Source organism: Carassius carassius, chromosome 18 (assembly GCF_963082965.1).
Source record: "Carassius carassius chromosome 18, fCarCar2.1, whole genome shotgun sequence".
NCBI lineage: Eukaryota > Metazoa > Chordata > Actinopteri > Cypriniformes > Cyprinidae > Carassius > Carassius carassius.
In genome coordinates, this window is record NC_081772.1 from 27,977,776 (window position 1) to 28,002,971 (window position 25,196).

The following is a 25,196-nucleotide window of genomic DNA, read 5'->3' on the forward strand; positions in this document are numbered from 1 at the left end:
CAGAAGACGTCAAAAAAAGACGTCATAAAAACTTTTATTCTGGCTCCTCAGTGGATGTCTTTTCAACGTCAGCAAAGACATAAAAAAGACGTCCACTGGACGTAACTTTGCCCAGTGGGACGGAACCAGATGAGCCCTCGACACAATCTAACTTTGCTGCAGCATGGATCAACCTCAACCTTCGTCTGGTCAGAGAAGGAATGGCCCCCCGACTGAGCCTTGTTTCTCTCAAGGTTTTTTTCTCTATTCTGTCACCAATGGTGTTTTGGATCCTTGCCACTGCCACCTCTCACTCGCTTAGTTGGGGACACTTCATTTAAAGTGCTATCGTTGACTTGGTCTTTAATCTAGATTTAAACTGACAGAGTGTGTCTGCCTCCTGAGCAGTGTTAGGTAGATTATTCCAGAGTTTGGGCGCTAAACAGGAAAAGGATCTGCCACCTGCAGTTGATTTTGTATCTGGCGCTCTAGCTGTCCTGGTCTCTGCTGTCTTTCAGGGCTGTAGAGGTCGTCTCTAGGTGCTGATCCATCATCTGAGCTGGATACGGACTGGATCTGGTTGCTATGGTAAATCTGGGAATAAGAAAGAAACAGACTAATATTAGAGTAGATGCCATTCTTCTTATGATGTAACAAGTACATTGTGTGTTATTGGAAGTGTTCCCAGTTCCGGTTTACCTATTGACTGCAGCCTAACAATCATTTAACGGATTTGAGTGACAGAAATGTGTAAGTATGTTATGTGTAAGCCATCTTTAAAAGATTGTTCTTCGATCTAGATTTAAAATGAAAGAGTGTGTCTGCCTCCTGAACAGTGTTAGATTATTCCAGAGTTTGGGCGCTAAATAGGAAAAGGATCTGCCTCCCGCAGTTGATTTTGATATTCTAGGTATTATCAAATTGCCAGAGTTTTGAGAGTGCAGCGGACATGGAGGACTATAATACGATAAGAGTTTGCTCATGTAGTGCTAAACCATTCAGAGCATTATAAGTAATCAGTAGGATTTTAAAATTTATAGTGTTTAATACAGAGCCAGTACTGTGTTGACAAAACCAGGCTGATATGATCATAAATCCTGGTTCTAGTGAAAACTCTTGTTGCTCTATTTTGGACCAACTGGACTTTGTTTATTACTCCAAAACCAAATCACATCAACACCACTCAGATCATACTTCTTACATACTTCTAAGCAAAATAAACACTCATCAATGACAGAACTTGTGATCAAAATCACAGTTCCAGTCTCATTAGGCTCTCAAAAAGGAGCATTAGAGCTTTTCATCATGAGTTGAAAGACAATCACTTTCAAAACACAGTTCCAAGTAAATAACTATAGAAATGATCTCTGAATCTATAGTCTTAATGTTATAACTCAATTCAAAGAGAATTCGATTCTGAAGCACCGCCTCCTCTCCGATGGTTTGCGCAGTTGATTTCTATGGGTTTTAACATTATTGTGATGCTTTTTTTGCACACACTTCAGAGCTAAAAGCATGTTTAAGTTGCCACATCTTCTCTGGCCAGACGACCCAGCAGGTTGATCCATGCTGCAGAAAAGTTAGATTGTGCCAAGGGCTCACCCACCTAGAAATTATTAATGTTCTAGGAACGTTTTCAGCGGCTAGATTTATTTTAGTTCCCAGAATGTTCTGCTAAAAGTTAGGATAACATTCTCTAAAAACATTCTAAAAATGTCTATTAATAAAATTGTTACAACATTATCCTCTAACATTCTGAGTTAGCTTTCCATCACACTAGATGTGGACTGACAGTGCTCAAAAGTCAAATGTTGGTTGAAAGTGAAAGCCCAACCTCTGTTTGGTGTCAAACTCTAGCATAAATAACTCAGAAAACAGTATTTATTTCTGTCATAAGTGTAAAAAAGTTCTTATTGAGATTAACAGTGGTGTTGATGGTTTATTGAAAATAATAGTTTAGTTTGACATTACCATTATGGTAATCAGTACTTAGGCAGTATGACTCTTTTCAGCCTTACTGTTCATTTAACTGTTGTTACTATATTTGTTACAGCGAAAACAGTGAGAGAAAAATATAATGGTTACTTGCTGATATTAAAACTTTTGTCATGTAATAATCTGATCAACTGGTTTTATCTAGAGTTGAATCTATGCTATTAATTTAATATAAGTGATTACAGCAGATGCAATGCGTAAGATCCTACAGGTTTATCATATCTTACCATATTTTGTCTGTTCTTTTTAAATAACATTGTTAATGAACCAGAGTATGTTTAGATACACAGAGACCTCAAGAATTACTTTATGAATCACAACAATGGTGAGACGCTTCATGCCGCAATGCATTCTGGGTGCCATGGATGAGTTTTGTATGATGTACCTAGAATACATTGCAGCTGAAGCTTGTCACCATTGTTGAGATTTATACACTGAATCTTGATGTTTGTGTGACAAAGAAAATCCTTGAAATAATCTGCTTTAAGTTCAGAGTCTCAGGCTGTTGAGCCATTAAATTGCTTTAATAATTAATATGTAACTAACTCCATACATTCGATTGGGAGAAAATAGGTAACCAGACCACATATGTGATGATGTATTAATCATTAGCAAGCAACCAGTGTCGTTTAACCACATGTTTTTTTTTGCCGTTTTTGCTATGATAAAGATTACAGCAGCTAAAAAAACAGCACTGACAAGTCAAGTGTCAAATTGCACAAGTAAAACAACACTTACCACCATATGGTGACATCAAACCAAACTATGACTTTTAAACAGACATCAACATCCACATCTAAACATCTGCTTAAATCTTAATTAGAATGTTAGAGGATAATGTTCTAATAATGTTATTAATAAACATTTTTAGAATGTTTTTAGAGAAAGTGATCCTATCTTTTGAGAGAACGTTCTGGGAACAAAAATAAAACTACCCGCTAAAAACATTGTTAGAACAATCCATGGTAATGTTATTAGAACATTTTTAAAACAAAAAAAATTCTAGCTGGGTCATCTAGTTCCGTGGTCTTGTCCCAATGGCCATCTAGGAGACAAGGTCTTCACTGTGGATCTGTCTCTGGGGCTCATCTTGTTGTCCTGGTCCCCCCTGAAATTCAGGGCTGTAGAGGTCGTCTCTAGGTTCTGATCCACCATCTGAGCTGGATACAGACTGGATCTGGTGGCTACGCTAACCTGGGAATAAGAAAAAAAACAGACTAAAATTAGCATAGATGCCATTCTTCTTATTATGTAACAAGTACATTGTGTGTTATTGGAAGTGTTCCCAGTTTTGGTCTACCTATTTACTGCAGCCTAACAATCCGGGGTTTCTGAAGGCACTGCAGGAAGTTTGTCAGTTTAATGAAAAGCTAGCAATTAATTAAATCATAAAAATTTAAAATTAAAATAAATTATTTTAAAATAACACAAATAAAATACTCCCTTAAAAATACATTATGTTTACTCCTGTCTCATGTGACCAAGAGAACCGTTAACATGCAAATGTGATACTAAATTATTATTTTTTATTTATTTTTAAATCTCAAGGGAACTTAAAGTAAATATATAAGGTGAAAGAAAGTTTATTTTGCCGAATTACATGTAACTTCCATTACATAAAAATAAAGTGAATTTGTGCAGTTTAATGTGTTTAATTACAAAAGCCTTTCAAAGACTTAATGCATGGTTAAATAACCCACTGAGCGATAATTCAAGTTAATATTAAAGTAGCTGATGCTGATTAGGAGTATTTTAAAATTTAATTTAATCTAATTGCAAGTACTTTTGTAATCTGATTATGTAGTATCAGTTACTACCCAGCTCTGCATATATATGTATATATTTATACACACACGAACGAACACACACACACACACACACACACACACACACACACACACACACACACACACATTATAACAAGCACACGTCGCTTTTTTATAATACAATCTGTATCTGGATGTACGTTGGTATTTTCAATGGGAAAACACCAGAGTGCGCTGTTTTCTATTTATTCTAACAAAAAAAGGCATTAAAGATCAAAAGTATTACACATAATTTCAGATAATCAGAAAATCCATTGTGTTTCATGAAGCAATAGCATTTTGTTCCGCGTAATTACCGGATGAAGCCAACACCGCGACCCTACCAAGCGTGACGTCACAATGGAGCGTGGACTTCATCCCGGGAGCCGAGGCTGATCAACATCCGGGCCACCGGGACTGAGTTCCTATGAATGCCTACACACTTTACTGACTGCACGGGCGGAGAGCTACGGAGGTGAGTCTCATTTGTGCCGTTACTTGGGCTTCGCTCTCTGTTTTAAGTTGAACGCGAGGGTTTTTGTCTCATTTGAACCAAGCGGGAATCGGATACTTGTTAGTTTTGACAAAGAAAAAGTGTCCAGTTAGTATTGCGAAGCAAAACACAGGAAATCATCCCAGCAGGAGTGCGTCCTGGCTCTGTGCTGTGTGCTTATGATGTGCATGTATGCGCGTGCTGTTCTGATTCTATGACTGATGCACGTAACGTTACTGTCAATCTCTGTGGTCAGCTGATGGTCAAGGCTGCTTTATATCACCGCAAGGTGTCTATGCATCTATCTTTAGTCTGTTTAGATGTGTACGACCATCCATTAGGCCTTTACTTTAGAAATACATCAGATTTCCTGGTCACTCAGAGCTCATTTACCTTGAAAATGTTGGTGCTGTGCCTCTGTAAGGAATTCAAGCTAACTTTAATTTCTAGAAATTGTATTGTATTGTGTAGTATTTATTCTCCTGAATGATCATAAAAGCCCGAATGCATCCATGGATGTTGTTAAGTAGGTTTTTTTAACTAAATTTCTTTACATGTTACTCGTCCTGTAGGTTTTACAGTCACACAACTCTCAGTGTGTATGGAATAGGACATTTGGGAACAGTTGAAAACAAGCACACGTTGTTATGCTCTGGCTGTCCAGTATAATAAAAGAAATGTGAGAGGAACACAAACATTGTATGTGTGTGTGTGTGTGAGAAACGGTCTGACCACAAAGACACACCTTCAGGTGCAGCTGTCTGGGAGTCACTTGCACTTTAAAGATATTTCTGTCATTTGTACCATACTTGAATCTGCAGGCCTTTAATTATTAATATGAACTGTTATGTTGGTTCTATATATTTGATTGGCTAATAGTTTTTTGGTACAATGAAATCTTGCATTCTGGTCCACATTTATCCAATCAATCACAGGTTGACTGAACCAAGTCCTGCTGTACTTCTTTGTACTTTTCACTTGGAAGTACGTCACATTTTTGGTGTTGATTTGGTGTTGTTATTTCTCACACAGAGCTATCATAATTATATATGTTTTTTTGTAATTTATGAAAAAAAAAACATTTCTTATTCCTTCACTGTCATTAATACTTTAATACTTTTTGTTATGACAAGGCAAGGTTAGTTCAGGTTAAAGAATGTATATGTATACCATAATTCATGATATTTTGTAAAATTGTAAAATTTTGTATATTGTAAAATACCTTTTACCTTTTTAGATCTGGACACTTACATGTAGTCAAGGTGTAAGGGAAATATGATATTACTTTAAAATTAAATTAGTAAATTAAATTCAGGCTTTTCTTGAAAATTCACTTTTTTTTTCAAAAGTATTAATACAAAGAGTATGATTCTATGAAATTGGCACAAGAGTTTCCCTTCCTTTTTATTTATTTATTTTCATCATGGACACTCATAACACATCTTTGACCTACAAGTATACAACTAGCACAAGGACGCTGGGACCTATGCTACTGTGGTATTACTTTCTTTTCTGTACTATTGACATTCATTACTTATCATTGACAGCATTCAAATATATCTTCCCTAAATAGAAGATAACCATAGCAACTCCACATTGGTGGCTGCTGTCCTACAGAGTGTTGGCAAATTTTTCTACACCATTGTTTACACCTTAACTGACGCTTCAGGGTTAGTACAAAATTAGATTTTTTTTATTTTTGTGGATGTGTTCCAAAACTTGTTGGCTGCCTACATACAGTAGGCAGTATTATCATAGACATGTTTTGTGCCTTGGAAATGCACTGAACTTTATTTGGGGTACAGATGTAAATTTACTTTCCCTAACAAGATTCACATACATTGTATGGACAAAAGTATTGGGACAGCTGATCATTTCACCAACAGGGACTTTAATGACATTGCATTCAAAATACATTGACATTGATATGGAGTTGGTCCCCATTTTGCAGCTATAACTGCTTCCTCTCTTCTGGGGAGGCTTTCTTCAAGATTTTGGAGTGTTTCTGTGGGAATTTTTGCCCATTCGTCCTGTAGATTTGTGAGGTCAGTCTCTGATGTTGGATGAGAAAGCCTGACTCAAAATGTTTTTTCCAATATCAAAGTGTTGAAGTCAGGGCTCTGTGTGTCAAGTTCTTCCACACCAAACTCATCCAACCATATCTTGATGGACCTTGCTTTGTGCACTGGGGCTTAGTCATGCTGGAATAGAAAAGGGCCTTCCACTTTCCAATAATACAATAATCTCTTGCCTGACTCATACTGGAACAATGCTTTACATTTCCTGTCTCTGGTGTTTCATATCGATCATAAGTCCAGTATGGAGTACCTCAAGGCTCAGTACTAGGGCCGTTACTTTTCATGCTTTACATGTTACCCTTGGGAGATATCATCAGGAAACATGGTGTTAGCTTTCACCGTTATGCTGATGATACTCAGCTCTATTTTTCTTTGTGGCCCGGCAAAATATACCAATTTGTAAATCTAATGAAATACTTGATATAAAAACCTTGGTGAGGAGTAATTTCTTGCTGCTAAATTCTAAAAAAACTGAGTTGTTAATTATAGGACCTAAAAACTTTGCATGTAATAAAGTCAAATTAACGTATTTTCCAAGCCGATAATATAACATTAAACCATTTTTTATATTATTTTAAGTGAGTGGAAAGATGACATGAAGCGGCCCATGGTTAACTGCTCTGAGAACACATGAGCACACATGTCCTACATGCAGCTTCCGATCGGGCCGAAATTTGCAGGATTTTTTCATGATGATGATGAGTTACATTCATTTAACACATTTTTATTATTTTACACACTTTGTTTTAACTTAAGCGCTGCAAGCCATGCTCATTTTCTTTTGTCGTTATTTATACGAGGAGTGCACTGCCGGACACGGACAGATTTCCTGGTGGCAAAGCAACTACTTTAGAAGAATTTCTTAAGTTTATTGCTGTTACTGTGGCAGCCAACAACAGTGAAGTGAGGTATCGAGTGGCCAAGTATGGTCTCCCATACTTGGAATTTGTGCTTTGCATTTAACCCATCCACGTGCACACACACAGTATTGAACACACACCGGCGCCCGGGGAGCTGTTGGAGGTTTAGTTCTTGTTCAAGGGTCTCACCTCAGTCATGGGTGTTGAAGGTGGAAGAGAGCATAGGTCATTCACTCCACCCCACCTTCAATCTGAGACTTGAACCTGCAACCTTTGGGTTTCAAGTCTGACTCTCTAACAATTAGGCCACAACTGCCCCAGTAACAGCACAGCTGTGCACATTTTAATATTCAGTTATATTGAAAAAGTTTCAGTTGAATTGATTCAAAAGTGACAGCAGTGTTTGTTTAGGTCTTGTCAGGCTTTTGTGTGTGGATGAACAGACCGGTTACATTGTGTGACCTTTCTGCATGAAAACAGGTTGAGGCACAAACTCTTGATGATTAGAAGAACTTCATGTAAAGAAATAAAATCATTAACCGTTCTTTGTCAAAAAGATAGCACAATATATATTTTTTTGCGAATTGCTTGTCTTTCATGCGTGTATTTTATGATGTAGAAACTGATTAACTTTTTCCCAGTGCTGTCATACCATGGTCAGGTCTTTTACATTAATCTGAGAGTTTGACCTGTGATCGCAGGAAATAGTCAATCTTTAAGCCAGCTTGAAAATCAGTGAATACTTCAGCTCTGAGATTAAACTAATAAAGAAGCTGCTAGAAAGGTTTGTGTTGATCTCCACCTGTTCTGGACCAGCCTTCATAATGTGACACCCTACAGGCCTTTGTGTTGAGTCTGGCTCATCACTGCATGTCTGATAATCAAGTACTGCAGCTGTTCAGATGTTAATAGAGTTACTGAAAAATATAATGTAATCAAAGAACTCTACTTCTAAGATTTATAGTTTGTTTGGTGAAATATATTTTAGGCACAATAATGTGTAGCACTATTATGCAGATATTGGACAAATGCTGGCAGCTGGAATTCCATTCAGCCAATAAAGCACCAACTAATTGTACTGTAGTAAATTTAGTCAGAAGTAGTTCTTTGTATTCACTTGATGGGATGAGAATAAACATTAGCTGGACTTCTTTATTGCTGGTGTTGTTGTGCAGTCGACACAGAGTCCTCTGACTATCTCGTGCACTTGTCTCAGGAGAGAGTGATGGCATTATTTTAAAAGCAAGCTTCGATTGAATAACCATGGTTGAATTTGTTGGTGACACTTTTTCTGATTAATTAACTATTTTCACTTAAGTTGTATTCATAATTCCTTTAATATAAATGAGCTTGCATTCAATTGTTTCATCAGATGTTTAATCAGCATTAGTACACAGTAAATCTGGGTTAGTGCACTGGAATGACCTTTACAGGAACCACACACTAGTATGCTGGGGCAATAAATGATCGAATCAGTTATGATTTACTGTACAAACACGAAGCAATATCACAACATATACGTAACTGGGTGAGTTGTGATTTAAGTGTTACACAGTACAAGTGTTTACAAACAATCACGACACAGTATCGTTTTAGTAGTAATAATAAAAGAATAAAGGGGATACATGTAACGTAATTCAATCCTGATAGTGTTAGCCCATTTTAGAGACATAAATGTTGGCAAAAACAAATTGTTTCCGTTTTTGATGCGTTGATACACAATATTGCTGATGCGCACATCTTAAAATATGATCATATGTAAACCAACTCATTGTCATGCATTATTTTCTAACAGATGAATTACTGATGTGCTTGATGTTGCTTTTTTGCATATGTGACCCTGAGGCGATGTAAAGTAATATAAACCAGCAAGATAACATCATTTTCAGCTTGTGATATTTGGATTATTTGGATTAGGTTAGTGAGCACTTTTTTTTATTAGTTAATTTTTATTTATTTTTTTACAGTTATTTCATTGAGTTTTTGATAATGGGTTTAATGACATGTAATGCAATCAGAGAACATGGTGCCTTGTGGTTTGAGTTCTGTAACAGACACAAACAGCCAAATGCTGATCCCTAGTTCCCTTCCGAGGGATCCTGCATCCTCTTGGACCTCAAGTCCAAGATTTTTGTCAGATTCTTCACGTTTAAATAAACTTTTATTTTAACAGTTTGCCGTGAGGACCTTGAAACTGCTGTGAATGTGATATGTTGGTTGTTTTGTCAAATTAAACAATTCGTGAAAATCATGTATTCATAGTGAGACGACAGAAAACACTGTGAGCGTCGTCCATGCTTGTGTAGACAAAACCATTCATTCATTCATTGCGTAAAAATGATGGCGCCTTTACGTAGGGTTGGGTTTCGAGAATCGAGTATCGAGTGGAACCGGGACTAGCTTTGCGATTTTCCCGGTATCGTTCAAAAGTTTTAATTTTGATTCCTAGTTTCGATTCCTAAAGCTTAAAAGAAAGAGAAAAAAAAGTTTCGATTCACAGTCCGCCCGGCGCTGACCGGAAGAAGAAACCGCTGAACACCAACGAAGAAGCGTCCACTGGAAGTTTTGGTATAACGAGCGATCGAACATGGAGAGCGTGCGTCGGCGGTCCAAAGTGTGGCTTCACTTTTTGAAACAAAACGAAATCTCGGCAAAATGCAACATTTGCAGCAAGATTGTTTCGTGCATAGGAGGGTGCACGTCAAACATGATAAAGCACCTCCGATGTCATGGAGTGCAAGTAAATGTGTGTCCTGTATTTGACGCGCTGCGCCGACCGTCCTCCGCTGCCTCTTCCTCTGGCTCCGACCCCAAGCCTGGCACCGCAGTGACTACACTGCAGTCCGAATCCGGTAAGTAAAACAATACATACAAAAAATAATATGTCTTGCGCCAACATTGAGGCAGCTAATAAATTAGCCCACGTATTTTTTCATAGACAATTTACAACCTGAGATTGCTACAGTTAGCCAGGCTGATGACTGTACCTGCTGCTAATCTGGACTGAGTTTTAAAAGTTGTCTCTAATAGTTTATTTTCTATTCTGCACCAGGTTAGCCCATCAGTGGGAGCAAGGTAATGTTTAAGTACCTGCAGTATCATACACTGTCATGTGTAAATGTTTGTGAGGTTTTCAAAAATAAAGCTCTCTTGAGGAAAGTGTACCCCTGTGAAAATATATTCATAATGAATAATATTTATATAATATTCAAGTTCATAGATTTGATATTTATATTGTAGTTGAAAACAGCCCTGTGAGAAATTCATAGTAAAGTTAATAAAAAGATTATAGAATTCAAATTGATGGAGAAGGTCAGACTATTTTCTTCAGAAAGACAGTTGGTTAGCTAAGCTCATTTAAAATATCTTAAACTTTTTTGACCCTGCCTCTTAAAAGAATCGGAATCGAGAATCGTTGGGAACCGGAATCGAAACAAGGAATCGGAATCGGACTCGGAATCATTCAAATTTAAACGATACCCAACCCTACCTTTACGCGTGATGTCAAATGCTTCAACGGATTTGTAGCAATGGAAATCATGCTTTGTTCTTGGTTCTTGTCAACAGTATATCCGTCATGATGAGCACTGAATGAGTGACAGGCTTTCTGTTGTGACATTGCGCAAGGTATTTAAGAGGGTGACATCTAGTGGAGAAGACACATTAATCAGATCTTCTTTTAAATGTTTGCTGAAATAAATATCGGAAAAGATCGATTCACGACTTTTGAGAATTGATATCAAATGGACGTAATTTGAAAAGAACGATTAATCGAAAAATCTTTTTTTTTTTTTTTTGCCCAGCCCTACGTCCACCCAACTCACAAGACGTTATACAAAAACACAAGACAATTACTAAAGTGAAATTTTTTAATCAAACTATTAACAAAAACTATAATAGTATGTCAGAGATAATAAAATAAAACTAGTATATGATCATATATATACAGTACAGACCAAAAGTTTGGACACACCTTCTCATTCAAAGAGTTTTCTTTATTTTCATGACTATGAAAATTGTAGAGTCACACTGAAGGCATCAAAACTATGAATAAACACATGTGGAATTACATATGGAATTATATACATAACAAAAAAGTGTGAAACAACTGAAAATATGTCATATTCTAGGTTCTTCAAAGTAGCCACCTTTTGCTTTGATTACTTCTTTGCACACTCTTGGCATTCTCTTGATGAGCTTCAAGAGGTAGTCACCTGAAATGGTCTTCCAACAGTCTTGAAGGAGTTCCCCGAGAGATGCTTAGCACTTGTTGGCCCTTTTGCCTTCTGTCTGCGGTCCAGCTCACCCCTAAACCATCTCGATTGGGTTCAGGTCCGGTGACTGTGGAGGCCAGGTCATCTGGCGCAGCACCCCATCACTCTCCTTCTTGGTCAAATAGCCCTTGATGCCTTCAGTATGACTCTACAATTTTCATAGTCATGAAAATAAAGAAAACTCTTTGAATGAGAAGGTGTGTCCAAACTTTTGGTCTGTACTATATATTTATATATAATTTGTTTTTATTTATAAAAAAATGTTGTAATTGTTTTCTTGATGGTTACACCACAAGATAACTTTTATTGAAAATGGTAGAAAGGTTTTGCCAGACCATATGAAATGAACACGAGCACAGAGTACATTCTGAAGAGACTGGCACACATGGTTAAACTAGATTTTTCCACTATCTTTATCATGGCCGTTTTATAAGTCATTGACCCATAAATGGAAATGACTATACAGCAACACGAGAACAGGAAGAAATGATGGGTTCAGTTTGCACAGATCCAGTTGTACTCAATACATTTTACAACATTGACAATAAGTTACTTTGTGAACTTTGGCCTTCATTTTTGGGCTTTTTTCTGGCCTTGACCTTGAAGAAAAGAGTTGTTGTGGCAACATTTCAAAGAGCGTGTTTGATAGTATATATACATATTATTATTGAAATGACCCAGAGAGTGGATGCTATTAAAGTGTACTGTGGGACAGGCAGAAGTGGTAAGTAACGAATTACATTTACTCGCGTTACTGTAATTGAGTAGCTTTTTTGTGTACTAATACTTTTTACTTTTTTTGTTTGAAGTATTGTACTTCGCTACATTTTAAAACACATTAATTACTGAGTAAAAAAAATAAAAATAAAAAAAATAAATCGCTCCCTGGAAGCTATGTCAGTAAATAATGGGGAGGGCAAACTGGCGCTAAAATCACAAGAAAGATGCAGACGGACAAAACAGGCGTTAGTGGTGCAGACACCGCTGAAAACGAAACCCCCGTCATATTCTGTAGTTGAACTCGAAGGAAATGAAGTGAACCCTGGCCATATGTATGCTCTATTATGCAGTGTAAGCTGTACTTGCCTAGGAAGACCAAACTAGCAGCTTATAAAATCTCGACAAGACATCAACCCTTCGCAAGAATGTAGAGGTAAGCTAAATAATTGCATCGTTGCATTGGTGGTTAAAATGAAGCTTTGACATTTTAGCAAGAGGCTTTGCACAAATTAGCTAAAAAGACCGTGGTGAGGAGTGTGCTATTTTTGTTTTAATGATGTGTGCGCGCATCTATAGTGCGTTCTTTCACTGTGTGATTCAGTCTCCTAAAATGCATTTAGAATGATCACAAAATTGAAGATATAGGGGCAGAAAATTCACATATTTATATAATTTCATATATTAAATCAAAATCACACAAAGAATGCCATAGTTTCCTCCAAAAATCATCATGAATATATACATACATATATATATATAACAGTTCAGTAAACAAGTTATATAAGAGACTTGCATTTTAGACACCATATTGCCTTTTTAGCTCTATTTCTACAACAGAAAATAATTCCAAACACAGCCACCAAAGCACAGTTTTGCGTCTCTGAGCAACGTGACAGTGTTTCGTTCCTGAATGAATCAACCGTTTAAATGATTCGGTTCAATCGCAATGACTCACTTATTAACAGTGACTTGCTGACACATACTGGCCATTTTAATTTCACATTTAAAGTATCTTTTGATTTTTTTAAATAATTAATTTCTTATCATTTCAAATGAGTATTCAACATTTTATGTCTTGTATATCAAAACATTATTCATGCATTTGTAACTGCAGGTTAAATGCATTCTTGTCCTGCACTAAACAGTGTAATACATCTAAATGCCACTTCCAATGAATCTTCTGCATTTCCTCTGCATTAAAAGATGAGTTTGTTGATACTGATTTGCCTGGTAACAGCCCAAATGTTTTATTATTCTAAATAACTGATTCCTTTAATTAAAAACAACTAGTTTGAGATTAATAGACCTATCCCAGCGGTGTCAAACTCAGTTCCTGGAGGGCCATAGCCCTGCAGAGTTTAGTTCTAACCCTGCTCCAGCACACATATCATGTAGTTTTCAAATAAACCTAAATGATTAGATTAGCTGGATCAGGTGTGTTTAATTAGGGTTAAATCTAAACTGTGCAGGACTGTGGCCCGCCAGGAACTGAGTTTGACACCCTTGGCCTGTCCCATTTTTGACTCCCTCCCACTGTTAAAATGTAACTAAGTAATTTTTACTCTGAGTAAATTTTAAATGAGCTACTTTTTTACTTTTACTTGAGTTGATTTTTAGACTGGTACTTTTACTTGTACTTAAGTAAAATTTCATTAATGTAATGGTACTTTTACTTGAGTAGAATATTTTTGTACTCTTTCCACCTCTGGGGACAGGTGAGTCCACAGGTCCAGTTGGCGGGTAGTTTTGTAGTGATCTTGCTCTGATTCCTCTTTGCGCTACCAAAATACGGTTTTCGGGAGAATGGATGGAGGGCTTGCACAGAAGGCACAATAAACATCAGGTGTCTGCTCAGTTTGGCATCAATGATGCATTTTCAGGTCCTTTGTTTTTAACCTGAATGTGGGCCAATACTCTGGAAATGTGACCTAGCTGTCCAGGATGACCTTCTAGTATCTGTAGTAGTTAAACTTGGCTGAAGAATTTTCTCCTTTACTGTTAACTGTGAGAACACAGGATGTTTATTGACCTTGTCAGGAAGGACACACCTAACACACATAAATCTGAGCCAGCTCTGCCACACTGCCATTGCTCAGATGCAATAACTGCAGTGATGTCTTTTACTTGTCGAGATGTAGTAAGCTTTATGAGACCTTATGACTTCAGGCCAGAAAACAGATCCAGAGTAATAGATCACTTTGCTTGAACTGACAGAAGGTGGAAAATCAGACATAAAATTGAAATCTGTGTTTTGTGGCTTTTATTCCATGTCTGTTAGTTTGCGTGTTTCTTGTTACATGTCCAAACCAGTTGCAGTATGATGATTCATAAGCTATTTGTCTAAAGAGAAAAGTCTATAGACTAATAACTGCCAATCAGAAGGTGTCTTACTCTGCTAATGCTATTGCATATCATAGAAATAAAATCCCACGCCACGGCACTTGTTGCATATTACTGTTAGAGCTGATTAGAAAAAAAAGAAAGGCAAATACACCTTTTTATTTATCAAGAGTCGCATCATGTTGTGCCTGGTTAGGATGTAGTGTTGTTTAGCAAACTTTTTTGTTGACAAAATTAAACTTTAGCATAAATATGTATAAGTCTGTCATCATTTACATGGATCACATGTTTGTTCGTTTGTTTAGTTTTTTTTAAAGGATCTTTTCTTAAAGGAAATCAAAGTTAAATTTTAATAAATGGACTACTTGCACTGAGCCTCATAAGTCGTGACACACTTTGCTTTACTTTACTTTGCTTTATACTTTGTCCCATTTGTAAGGTCTGTGCACTCTGTCTAAGGAATATCTCCAGTGCTGGCTGACGGTTTCTCGCGTGATCGCTCTCAATAACCAGCGGTTATGACCAGTACTATGACTAGCCCCCCGTAGTTAATGCAACTGATTACAACTTAACTAAAGTCAAATAGTTAGTCAGAAATCTAGAATCTCACCTGAGATATAGTATGCACCTAACCCTGGACACAGATTTATCTACTTGAGAAAATTATTTCAGAGTAATTCAGAATAAACCAAATGTAACAATTTGTTATAAGTCAGGTAAATATGTATTATGCCAATTACATAGCCAATTCAGAAATATCAAATCAATACAAGACATCAAATTCTCAAAGATGAATCTAAGAGTAAAAGATGCATACCTGACTTTTAGTGAAATATACTGTAGTGTAAACACACTTCATACCACAGGCTCATTCCAGCTACAGAAGGCCCTGATCCTCTTGCAACATTTCCTTAAGTATCTCAGACCAAGACAAACATCCCCCGAGATGGAGACAGGAACTAACAATAGGGCTTGGGCGTCGTGTTTGTGACGTCATTACTTGGCGTGGCCGCCATGTTGATGGCCTCCTTTACTGCTACTCGGACTACTGCGCAGTGTTTAGCCGTACTCCCTCTCAGGCCGGTGACACACTGGCTGCGTGGCGTGAGCGTCGCGTGTCTGAAGCGTCCCAGAAGCATGGCGGATTCTGTGTCTTTACACACCAGAAGCGTGCCTGGCACGGTGCTGGCGCGCTGCTGTTGTAGAGGGAGACAGTTGACAGACCAGGCTCTTGTCTTCATGACAACAAAATCAACTTTTTTTTACACACCTACACCTACTGATAAAGGACACCGTCAAAAGTATTGACGGCTAAATAGATTATGTTTGACAGGTGCAATATTTGAAAATCGATAATTATTTATTTATTTTTTAAATTACATTTATATCTGAATTTATTTCAACCTATAGACTTTCAAATATCAAAATATCATGAATTCATATGTATTTGTGTACAAAATGACATAAAAACACATTTTCCTATTATATTTTGCCTGGAAACGCTTCCAACACGCGCGCATGTCGTGGTAAAAATAGGCGTCGGTTCTATTTCTAGCATGCAGGTGTTTTCCGCGCGGCTCGAGCTGCGCCTGAGACGCGCGACTCACGCAGGCAGTCTGCAAGCTCTAACCTGTTAACATGGGAGCCGAATTAAAAACCGACACACCACGCGGCTGAGACGCTTGCGCCACGCATCCAGTGTGTTGCCGGCCTCAGCCGTGTGTCTTAATTTGATTGAATAAAAATCTATTTCAACCATGGTAAACCAATGCTCTATTGTGGGGTGTAATAGCGCAACACATAATTGCCATGGGGAATGCAACGCGGCGCCCAAGCCCTATTGGAATTTGCATTGATCATGTTATCACCTCTTGAGACAAAAGGCATTTTTCATAAAAGACACTGGGGAATGGCACACCCTCTGCAGTGAGCAAAATATCTCTTAACTCTTAGGATCTTTATAACCTTTTAGTCTACTTGTTAAATTGAGACCATTGTACCAGTCGCCCTGAAACAATTCATATGACACCAAACATGACTGTAAAAATTACTTGCATTAATGTAGAACATTATACTATTGGCCATTCTGAGTGAACCAAGTGGAGGGAGGATGGGTAAGGAAGGGGATGAGAAGGAACTGATAACACGTGAGAGAGGTGTTTCCTGCACTTCCACTCTGTGGGGTGTCTCGAAGATGCTTGTGTATGTTTGTATTGTCTGTTTCTCAGGAGATCAAAGTATCTTAGGCTCTTTCATCCTTACACTTTGTTTGTCCCTTTAGGAGAAATTTATTTTGGGCAATACAGGTGAAGCTGAATAATGAGATCCACACATCAATGACAACAGTCACACAGTCATGTCCTTTAAGTTGAACAGCCTTAAAGCCAAAGGAACAAGATCATTTTTATAATGATTATATCTAGACCTTGGAGTACATAAATGTCGTCCAGATGGAATTGTTCGAATTCTGGATAAAGGTCATGCGAATTTCCTTTTCATCTTCCTTGCCTGTTTAAAAATTATTTTGCTAAATATAGAAGATTGGAGTAAATCCCCAGACAAACCACTTTCATTGCCCTACACACCAGACAGTTCAGCTGAGAGCTAAGAGTAGCTGTCAAATTATCGAACCAGGCCGCTATATCATACAAAACAGCAACATGGACCTCTGAGCAACTCCAAAAAGTCTAAGCCTTTTTTTGTTGCACCTTTCAACACAGATTATCCACGTCATGCACCTCCCATGAAATTTTATTATTGATAAGCAAGCCTAAGTATTTGTATGAAGTAACCTGTCTAATGGGCTCATTGTTAATCATGATAGGTGAGTGGTTGCCTACTAATTTGGGATCAAAATTAATTTCCTCTGTTTTTCTAACATTAATTACAAGACTTTGTTCTTTAATCCATGTAACAAAGTTGGCAATCTCTTTAGTGTAATATTGTAAAGAATTTTACAATATTCCCTGGATGGTGAACCCTATATTCATTGGTGTACAGTGTAAATAAGAGTGGTGAGCATACAGACCCCTGGTGGACACCAATACTAATGGACCTATACTCAGAAAGAGTCTGATTGATTTCGACTTGTTGAGTCCTACCAGTAAGTAAAATATGGAACCATCTGGTGTTATATGGATAAACAGCAATACTATTTGGTTTGGAGAGCATCTTAAAAGCATTTGAGGTTTAGATACAGAATGATCAATTCTAAAAAACCCTGGTACATCACTACAGTCATAAGAATTAACATAAAAAATTCACAGTAAAAATCATAAAGCTTATCACTATCATATTAGTTATACACCTTACCAGTTACCCAAAACAACTTTTTTTGATTTTTATTCTGATCAATATCAGTTAAATCTCTGTAATTCTTTTTATAATAATAATAATATAATATAATATAATATAATTTTTCTGTGCCAGTTTTAAAAGTTCAGGGTCCTGTTGTTTAAAACCCAAAAGTTTAAGCCATAAGATATACACACTTTAACCTCCTTGGCGATGTAAGACCCATTTGAAAAATGTTTAAAGTACCCCTATTATAGGTAATGAAAGGTTCATATTTTGGTTTTGGGTGTCCCCAACAACAGGTTGAAATGCATGCAAGGTCAAAAAACACTTTCATTGTCTTAAAATATGCATTTATTTTTTCCTTTTTTGCTCCATGACTCCCAAACGATTAATTTAACAATTAATTCTTCCAAACCCCTCCTTTGCGTGAAGTTTGTGTGCATTGGGAATCACATTTTTCAAATAAAGCCAGGGTAACACTCATTTTACATACAGCACACAGAGAAAATGACATGAATATGACAGTGGGCAAATGCATAAAGCACAGCATAATTTGAAATCACAAGTTTAAAGTTTAAAGCATTTAATTCACACGGACAGAGCGTCACACCGAAAACACATGATCATGCTGGATAAAAACACACACTTCACAAGATCTTACAGCTAAGACTACAGTATAATGCACATATGCACATTTAAGACTACAGTTTACTTTCATGCACATTATTTTGCGTTTGTGGCGGGGGAGGCGTGGTTTAGCGAAATCTGCAACGGGAGAGCGAGTGAAGAGACGAGCGGCGGTAAGTGGTTCAGGTGAGAAACAAGTAACAGCTGGATCTCGTTGCAGTGATTGGCTTGGGGAACCAGCATTTAAGGAGCGCGACAGCTGGCGAAGGAGAGAGAGACGGGGACTCGTGAGAGCTAGAAGCTGGAGAGTGGCTCACCAAGGACTGCAGTAGTGACTCCAGAGCGAGTGTGTGAAGTGCGCGCACCTGCCATGTTTGTTTTGTGTTTTTGGAAATTCTGTTAAATAAAATATCTCACGAGCCCCGTACGCCGACCCTGGTCTCCTTCCTCTACCTCAGCCGAACCTTCATTACACTGGTGCCGAAACCCGGGAGGAAGGAGAGCATTTGCCATGCAGACTCCGTCAGCTACATCATCCTCGCCGTTTGCGGACATCATTTCATTGCTCTCGGGCCTGCATCAAGAACACCACCAGGCCCTGCTGGTACTGCGGACCGACCAGGACCACCGGTTCCAGACTATGATGCGGGTCCAGCAGGAGGACCGCGAGCTGTTCCAGAGCTTGCTGGACCGGGAGGGACGGATTGGGGATGGCCTCCCCCAGCGCCCCGCCCGCCCACATGCCGCTCACCAAGATGGGACCTGCCGACGATCCGGAGGCTTTCCTTGACCTGTTTGAGCGGACGCCGGAGGCATGTGGGTGGCCGATGGACAGCTGGCCCGCCCGGGTGATCCCTCTGCTGTCGGGGGAGGCCCAGAAGGCGGCCCAACAACTACACGTCCCGAACCTCCTGGTCTACGCCGACCTCAGACGAGCCATCCTCCAGAGGGTCGCCTCAGCCCAGAACAACATTGCCAGCGCTTCCGGTTGCTAAAGCTGGCCGAGGCGGGCCGACCCTTTGTTTTGGCGCAGCAGCTCCGGGACTCGTGCCGCAAATGGCTGCTGGCCGGGGACGGCGACGCCGAGTCCATCATCAACGCTGTGGTGCTGGAGCAGTTCATCTCCCGCCTCCCAAAGAGGACCGCCCAGTGGGTCCAGTGCCACCGCCCGGCGTCGCTGGATCTGACCATCCAGCTGGCGGAGGATCAGCTGGTGGCGTGCTCCGGGGTCGGCGAGCCCCTCCCTGCTGTCTCTCTCTTCCCGTGTCTCCCCTTTCCCCCCCGCTCCGAAATCTCTCCCTCTCCCTAGGTCCCATTGGGTGGGGCCACCGAGGGCTGCACCCCGCTGGAGGGTGGCGATGGAGCCTGCGGCCGGGGCACGAGGTCCCGCACGAGGGATGGCCGCACCCCCGCGACAGGGGAGTGAAGACCCTCCGGCTGCTTCCCCACGTCAATTCCCTGAGCCACTTCCCGCCACTGGGGCCACGAGGAGACCGGGCCAGCCTGCTGGCTTTGCCACTTTGTGGACAGGTGCCCGATGATGGAGGTGGGGACTCTGGTCCGGATCCCGGACGACCCGCAGGCTGCCCCCGATCAAGCCGGGCTGTATCAAATACCTGTGAGTATTAAGGGGGGTACCTATCAGGCTCTGGTGGATTCAGGTTGTAACCAGACCTCCATCCATCAAAGCCTGATACAATCCGGGGCATTGGATATGGGCCACATGGTTAAGGTGAGGTGCGCCCTTACGGAAAATAACCATAGTTTTATTATAGTAAAACTGTAGTAACCCATGGTTTTTTGGCGTGTTGATTACCATTTGTATAACCACAGATTTACTACAAATACCATGGTTAAACAATGGTTAATTTAGGAAAACCATGGTTAATTTGTGGTTACCATGGATTACCTATAGTAACCATGGTTTTTTGGTTTTATTTGTAGTAAAACCATGGTTAATTTTCGTAAGGGAGTGCTAGGGGATATAAGGGAATACCCATTAAAAGCCATAGGCATTAAATTTCGGGGCCAAAAGCATAGTGTGGAGGTGGCCGTTAGTCCGCGACGACGAATTGGGGACGAATTGGCCTGCGTTTCAACATTTACTGGGGTGTTTGACAGCGGGTGCCGTCGGGGAAAGAACCGTCCGGGGGGCGGGGCGAGCGCTCAGGTGGGAGAATCTATCCCAGGACCTAGCGGGGCGGTCCCAGGGGAACCGAGCGGCGTGGCGAGGCTAAACCTTGCCGGCCGCGATGATTTTCCCCTGGAACAATCCCGGGACGAGACGCTTAAGCATGCCTTCGAGCAGGTTCGCTCGATTGATGGGCGGGTCCTTCACCCTGAGCGTCCGCTATCCCACCCGTATTTTGCCGTTATTAAAGACAGGTTGTATCGAGTGACCCACGACGCTCAGACAAAGGAAGATACAACCCAGCTGTTAGTACCGCGGAGCCGTCGGGAAATGCTTTTCCAGACGGCGCATTGTAATCCTATGGCAGGGCACTTAGGAGTAGCAGCAACACTAAATAGTCTAACGACCCGATTCTTTTGGCCAGGCATTCACGAGAACGTGCGCAGGTGGTGCGCATCTTGTCGGGAATGTCAGTTGGTAAACCCACCGGCTGTTCCAAAAGCGCCTTTGCACCCTATTCCTCTAGTGCAGGTCCCCTTCGAGTGAATTGGTATGGACCTGATCGGGCCGTTAGAGCGATCCGCACGGGGACACCGTTTCGCGTTGGTCTTAGTGGATTATGCGACACGGAATCCTGAAGCAGTGGCGCTCCGCAACATCTCGGCAAAGAGTGTGGCGGATGCCTTGTTTCGTTTAATCTCCCGCGTGGGAATCCCAAAGGAGATTCTCACGGACCAGGGCACCGCGCTTATGTCACGCACGTTAAGCGAATTGTACGGATTGTTGGGCATTAAAGCGGTGCGTACCAGCGTCTTATCACCCACAAACGGACGGTCTGGTCGAACGGTTTAATCGCACATTAAAAACCATGATCCGGAATTTCGTACAAGAAGATGCGAAAAATTGGGACTGTTGGCTAGAACCACTCTTATTTGCTGTGCGCGAGGTCCCCCAAGCCTCCACTGGGTTTTCCCCCTTCGAGGTTTTCTATGGACGTCAGCCCCGGGAGGTGCTAGACGTCCTGAGAGAGACTTGGGAGGACGGACACTTGGATAGCAAAAATGAAATTCAATATGTCCTGGACCTGCGCGCAAAACTCCATACACTGGGGCGGCTCTCTATGGAGAATTTGCTCCAGGCCCAGGGCAGACAAAGCCAGCTATATAACCGGGGAGCTAAGCTGCGAGAATTTACACTGGGAGATAAAGTGCTCGTATTACTGCCAACCTCTAGCTCCAAATTGTTAGCCAAGTGGCAAGGACCCTTTGAGGTCACACGGCGGATAGATCTCAATTATGAGGTAGTACGGACAGATAGGGGCGACTCACGGCAAATCTACCACCTCAACCTCCTTAAAAATTGGAGCAGGGAGGAGTCAGTGTTGCTAGCGACGGTAGTGAGTGGGGAGGAGGATCTCGGGCCAGAAGCGATTATTAAAGGAAAACCCCTTGCACTGGCCCTAGGAGGGGACCACCTCTCGCCCTCGCAGCTCACTGACATCGCGCGGTTGCAGGTAGAATTTGCGGACGTGTTTTCTCCCCTACCCGGTCGTACGGACCTGATTCAGCACCACATTGAGACAGAGCCGGGTGTCGTAATTCGCAGCCGGCCGTACAGATTGCCTGAACACAAAAAAAAAGGCAGTTCAGACTGAATTAGAGGCCATGCTGGGGTTGGGGGTAATCGAGGAGTCACACTGCGATTGGGCGAGCCCGATAGTTTTGGTGCCCAAAACGGACGGCTCGGTACGGTTCTGTGTAGACTATCGCAGGGTGAATGCAGTTTCCAAATTTGATGCTTATCCAATGCCGCAAATTGACGAGTTGCTCGGGGGCGGGTCCCATCTTGGTTGGGGGCTGCAGGCCGGATGGCTTATAATGTTTGCCTTTCCATTACTAATAATATATGAGCAATCGTTATAATACTTTCTGTGTTCATTCCTTTGTTTAACCATTCTATAGGATTATTAGATGGACTTCTATCTGTATTAGACAGAACTGTTAACAATTACAGTAAACAAGGGGGAGAATGTGAGCACTGTGTGCTCAGGAGTTTCCATTCTCAGCGCCATCAAAATAAGACTCGAACACATTGGCCAAGCAGAAAAACTTTTTTTTAAAAAGCATTTTTTTAAATATCGGCATCGGCCGATACATTTTTCTGCTTGGCAGAGGCGATATATTGGTTGTCCACTAGTTATGATTGGTCTACTTCATGGCAGCACATGTCATTAACAAAACGGTCATCCCCATAACTTAGCCCACAGCTCGGTGGCCAAACAGCCATGTTATATGTGTTAGCCCAATGCAGAAAATTATTGATAAAGCACTGTACACTAACATATTGCTCTATTCTTTATCAGAACTACAAGTAATAACAACGACAAACATTCACTATTCATCCATACATTTCTAGACAATTCCAAGTGAACAGATAATGCTGTTAGACAGAGACCTACAAGCTGCTTGGAGTGAACACAAAACCCACAACTAAATACATATTTTGCATGCTACAGTAGGCTACAAAGTACATGACGGCAACAGTTTTTAAAAGAATTACTCCACTTTCAGAATTAAAATATCCTGATAATTTACTCACCCCCACGACATCCAAGATGTTCATGTCTCCCATTCTTCAGTCACAAAGAATTTATTGCAACTTATGTAATGAAACGATCTGTCATTTTCAAAAAAAAAAAAAAAAAAAAAAAAATTATACTCTTTTCGCTCGTCTTGTCTAGCTCTGCGAGACGCATGCATACTCTGTGTACAACGGCTCAAGACAGGGTATGTTTAAAAATTCCCAACAGATTTCTCCTCCAACTTCAAATCATTGTTTACTTTTTTTTTTTAAAGGGTGTTTGACCCTCCTTTCATGTTCCCATTTTAATTCAATTCAATTCAAGATTATTTGTATAGCGCTTTTTACGATACAAATCATTACAAAGCAACTTTACAGAAAATTACGTTTCTACAATATTTAGTAGTAGCTTATAAGTGGTGACTGTCAGTTTGTGCGCATATGACAGGATTTTTCAGAGAAATTAAAACAAAACGTAGTCAGCCAGACGATGAACATTATTAACAGCAATTATTATATGATGCAATCACACTTGTAGAAATATTTGTTAGTTCTGTTTGTTGATTCAGGGTCAGCATCATCTGGGGTACTCTGGGGTGTTCTGGATCCAGACTGGAGCTTGTGTATATCCTAGTTACATCCCGTGGCGAAACAAATAGAGACTTCATTAGCATAGCTGCTGTACCAACTAAGTAAAATTAATTAGTTTACACTGGGTTGATGCTTCTGCAGTAATGTTGGAGGAGAAAATGAGTTGCGAATTTTTCGACATACCCTAACAGATTTCCCCTCACAGTGCAGAGCACAGCATCTTCTCCACAGTGTTTTAGGGAGGGGAGGTGAAAGTTTTCCAGGTCTGTGCGCAGGGTATAAATATGCTAATGTTTAAATTTGACGTCACCTTGAAATAACTAAAGATTTGTTATAAAACAACCCGTTTTCATGACTCTGAGTCGACTCTTTCTTTTGAAAGACAATAACTTTATACATGGTGCACTTTTAGATTTAAAACTTTGCAGGATGTTTTCATTCACTTAGAGCTGTGTTATGCCACTTTCTAGGCAACCCGTAACCCGTGTTTTTCCAACCTTAATCCCGTGAAAGTGCACTGGAATGGCAGTCAAACCCGTGACTTCCCAACCGTGAACTCGTACTAGATCGATGTACTCCGAGTTCTGAGTTCTGACGTCACACAGCACGCGAAACGACGATGGCAGCCCCTACGAATAATACTGCCTACGGATGCAGTGTTTATGCAAGTGGTACACGTTGAAAAACAGATTTTAGGACAATGTAACGTTGCAATAAAATTAATAATCTAGCTACAATTCCTTGCGCTCAGGAAGTTTGGTGTTACTTGCCTGGAACGGTACAAAGTTGTTAGTCGTGGTTTGAAATCTTGATTTTCAAAAATCCATAAAAGGGGCACTTTAACCTGACTGGAATCACAGAATCTACACAGAATTTGTCATATGCAGACGTGATTTCATTATGCCTGTCAATATCTGGATCATTAAGCACCTCCAAGTCAGTACTGAGAAAACAGTTAAAACCTTCGCATTTTATTTGTGGATTTAACATTAATAGATGCTGTTGCTGTTGCTGCTGCACGTGGTAGTGATCGCACACTGGATGGGTCTGTGGCGAGTGGGGCGGGGCCGAGGGACGTGGGAACAAGGAGTGAGGCCAGCAATGATTGGGCAAATCAGTGACACCTGCGACCCACCGCCGGACTCGAGACCCAAAATTCCCAAAAATGTTCCCAAAATTCAAACCAAGAAACCAACTATTAACTACAACTTTTGCCTCAATAATCGCCTTATTTACTGTTTATTGATAGTTAGTAAGATAGTTAAGTTTAGGTTTGGTGATTAACAGACCTAAAATATAGTCATGCATGATAAGGCATTAACAGGCACTTTATAAGTACTAATATGCTAGTAATATGCATGCTAATAAGCAACTAGTTAATAGTGAGAACTGGTCCCTAAACTAAAGTGTTACTGCTTTGAGTATG

General features: G+C 40.2%; 1 protein-coding gene and 1 pseudogene across 3 annotated transcripts in view; one reads left to right on the plus strand and one right to left on the minus strand.

Annotated features, from left to right (window-relative positions):
* Positions 1-1,157: 1,157 nt before the first annotated feature.
* On the minus strand, positions 1,158-1,362 carry LOC132092948 (small nucleolar RNA U3; annotated as a pseudogene).
* A 2,750-nt stretch (positions 1,363-4,112) lies between these two features.
* LOC132092770 (unconventional myosin-VI-like) overlaps positions 4,113-25,196 on the plus strand; it is a 56,666-nt gene continuing 35,582 nt past the window's right edge. For all 3 annotated transcript variants that reach the window (XM_059499155.1, XM_059499156.1, XM_059499157.1), the window contains exon 1: positions 4,113-4,254. In XM_059499155.1, coding sequence (XP_059355138.1) covers positions 4,211-4,254 — 44 coding nt within the window. In that variant the 5' untranslated portion in view covers positions 4,113-4,210. The remainder of the gene's footprint in view (positions 4,255-25,196) is intronic.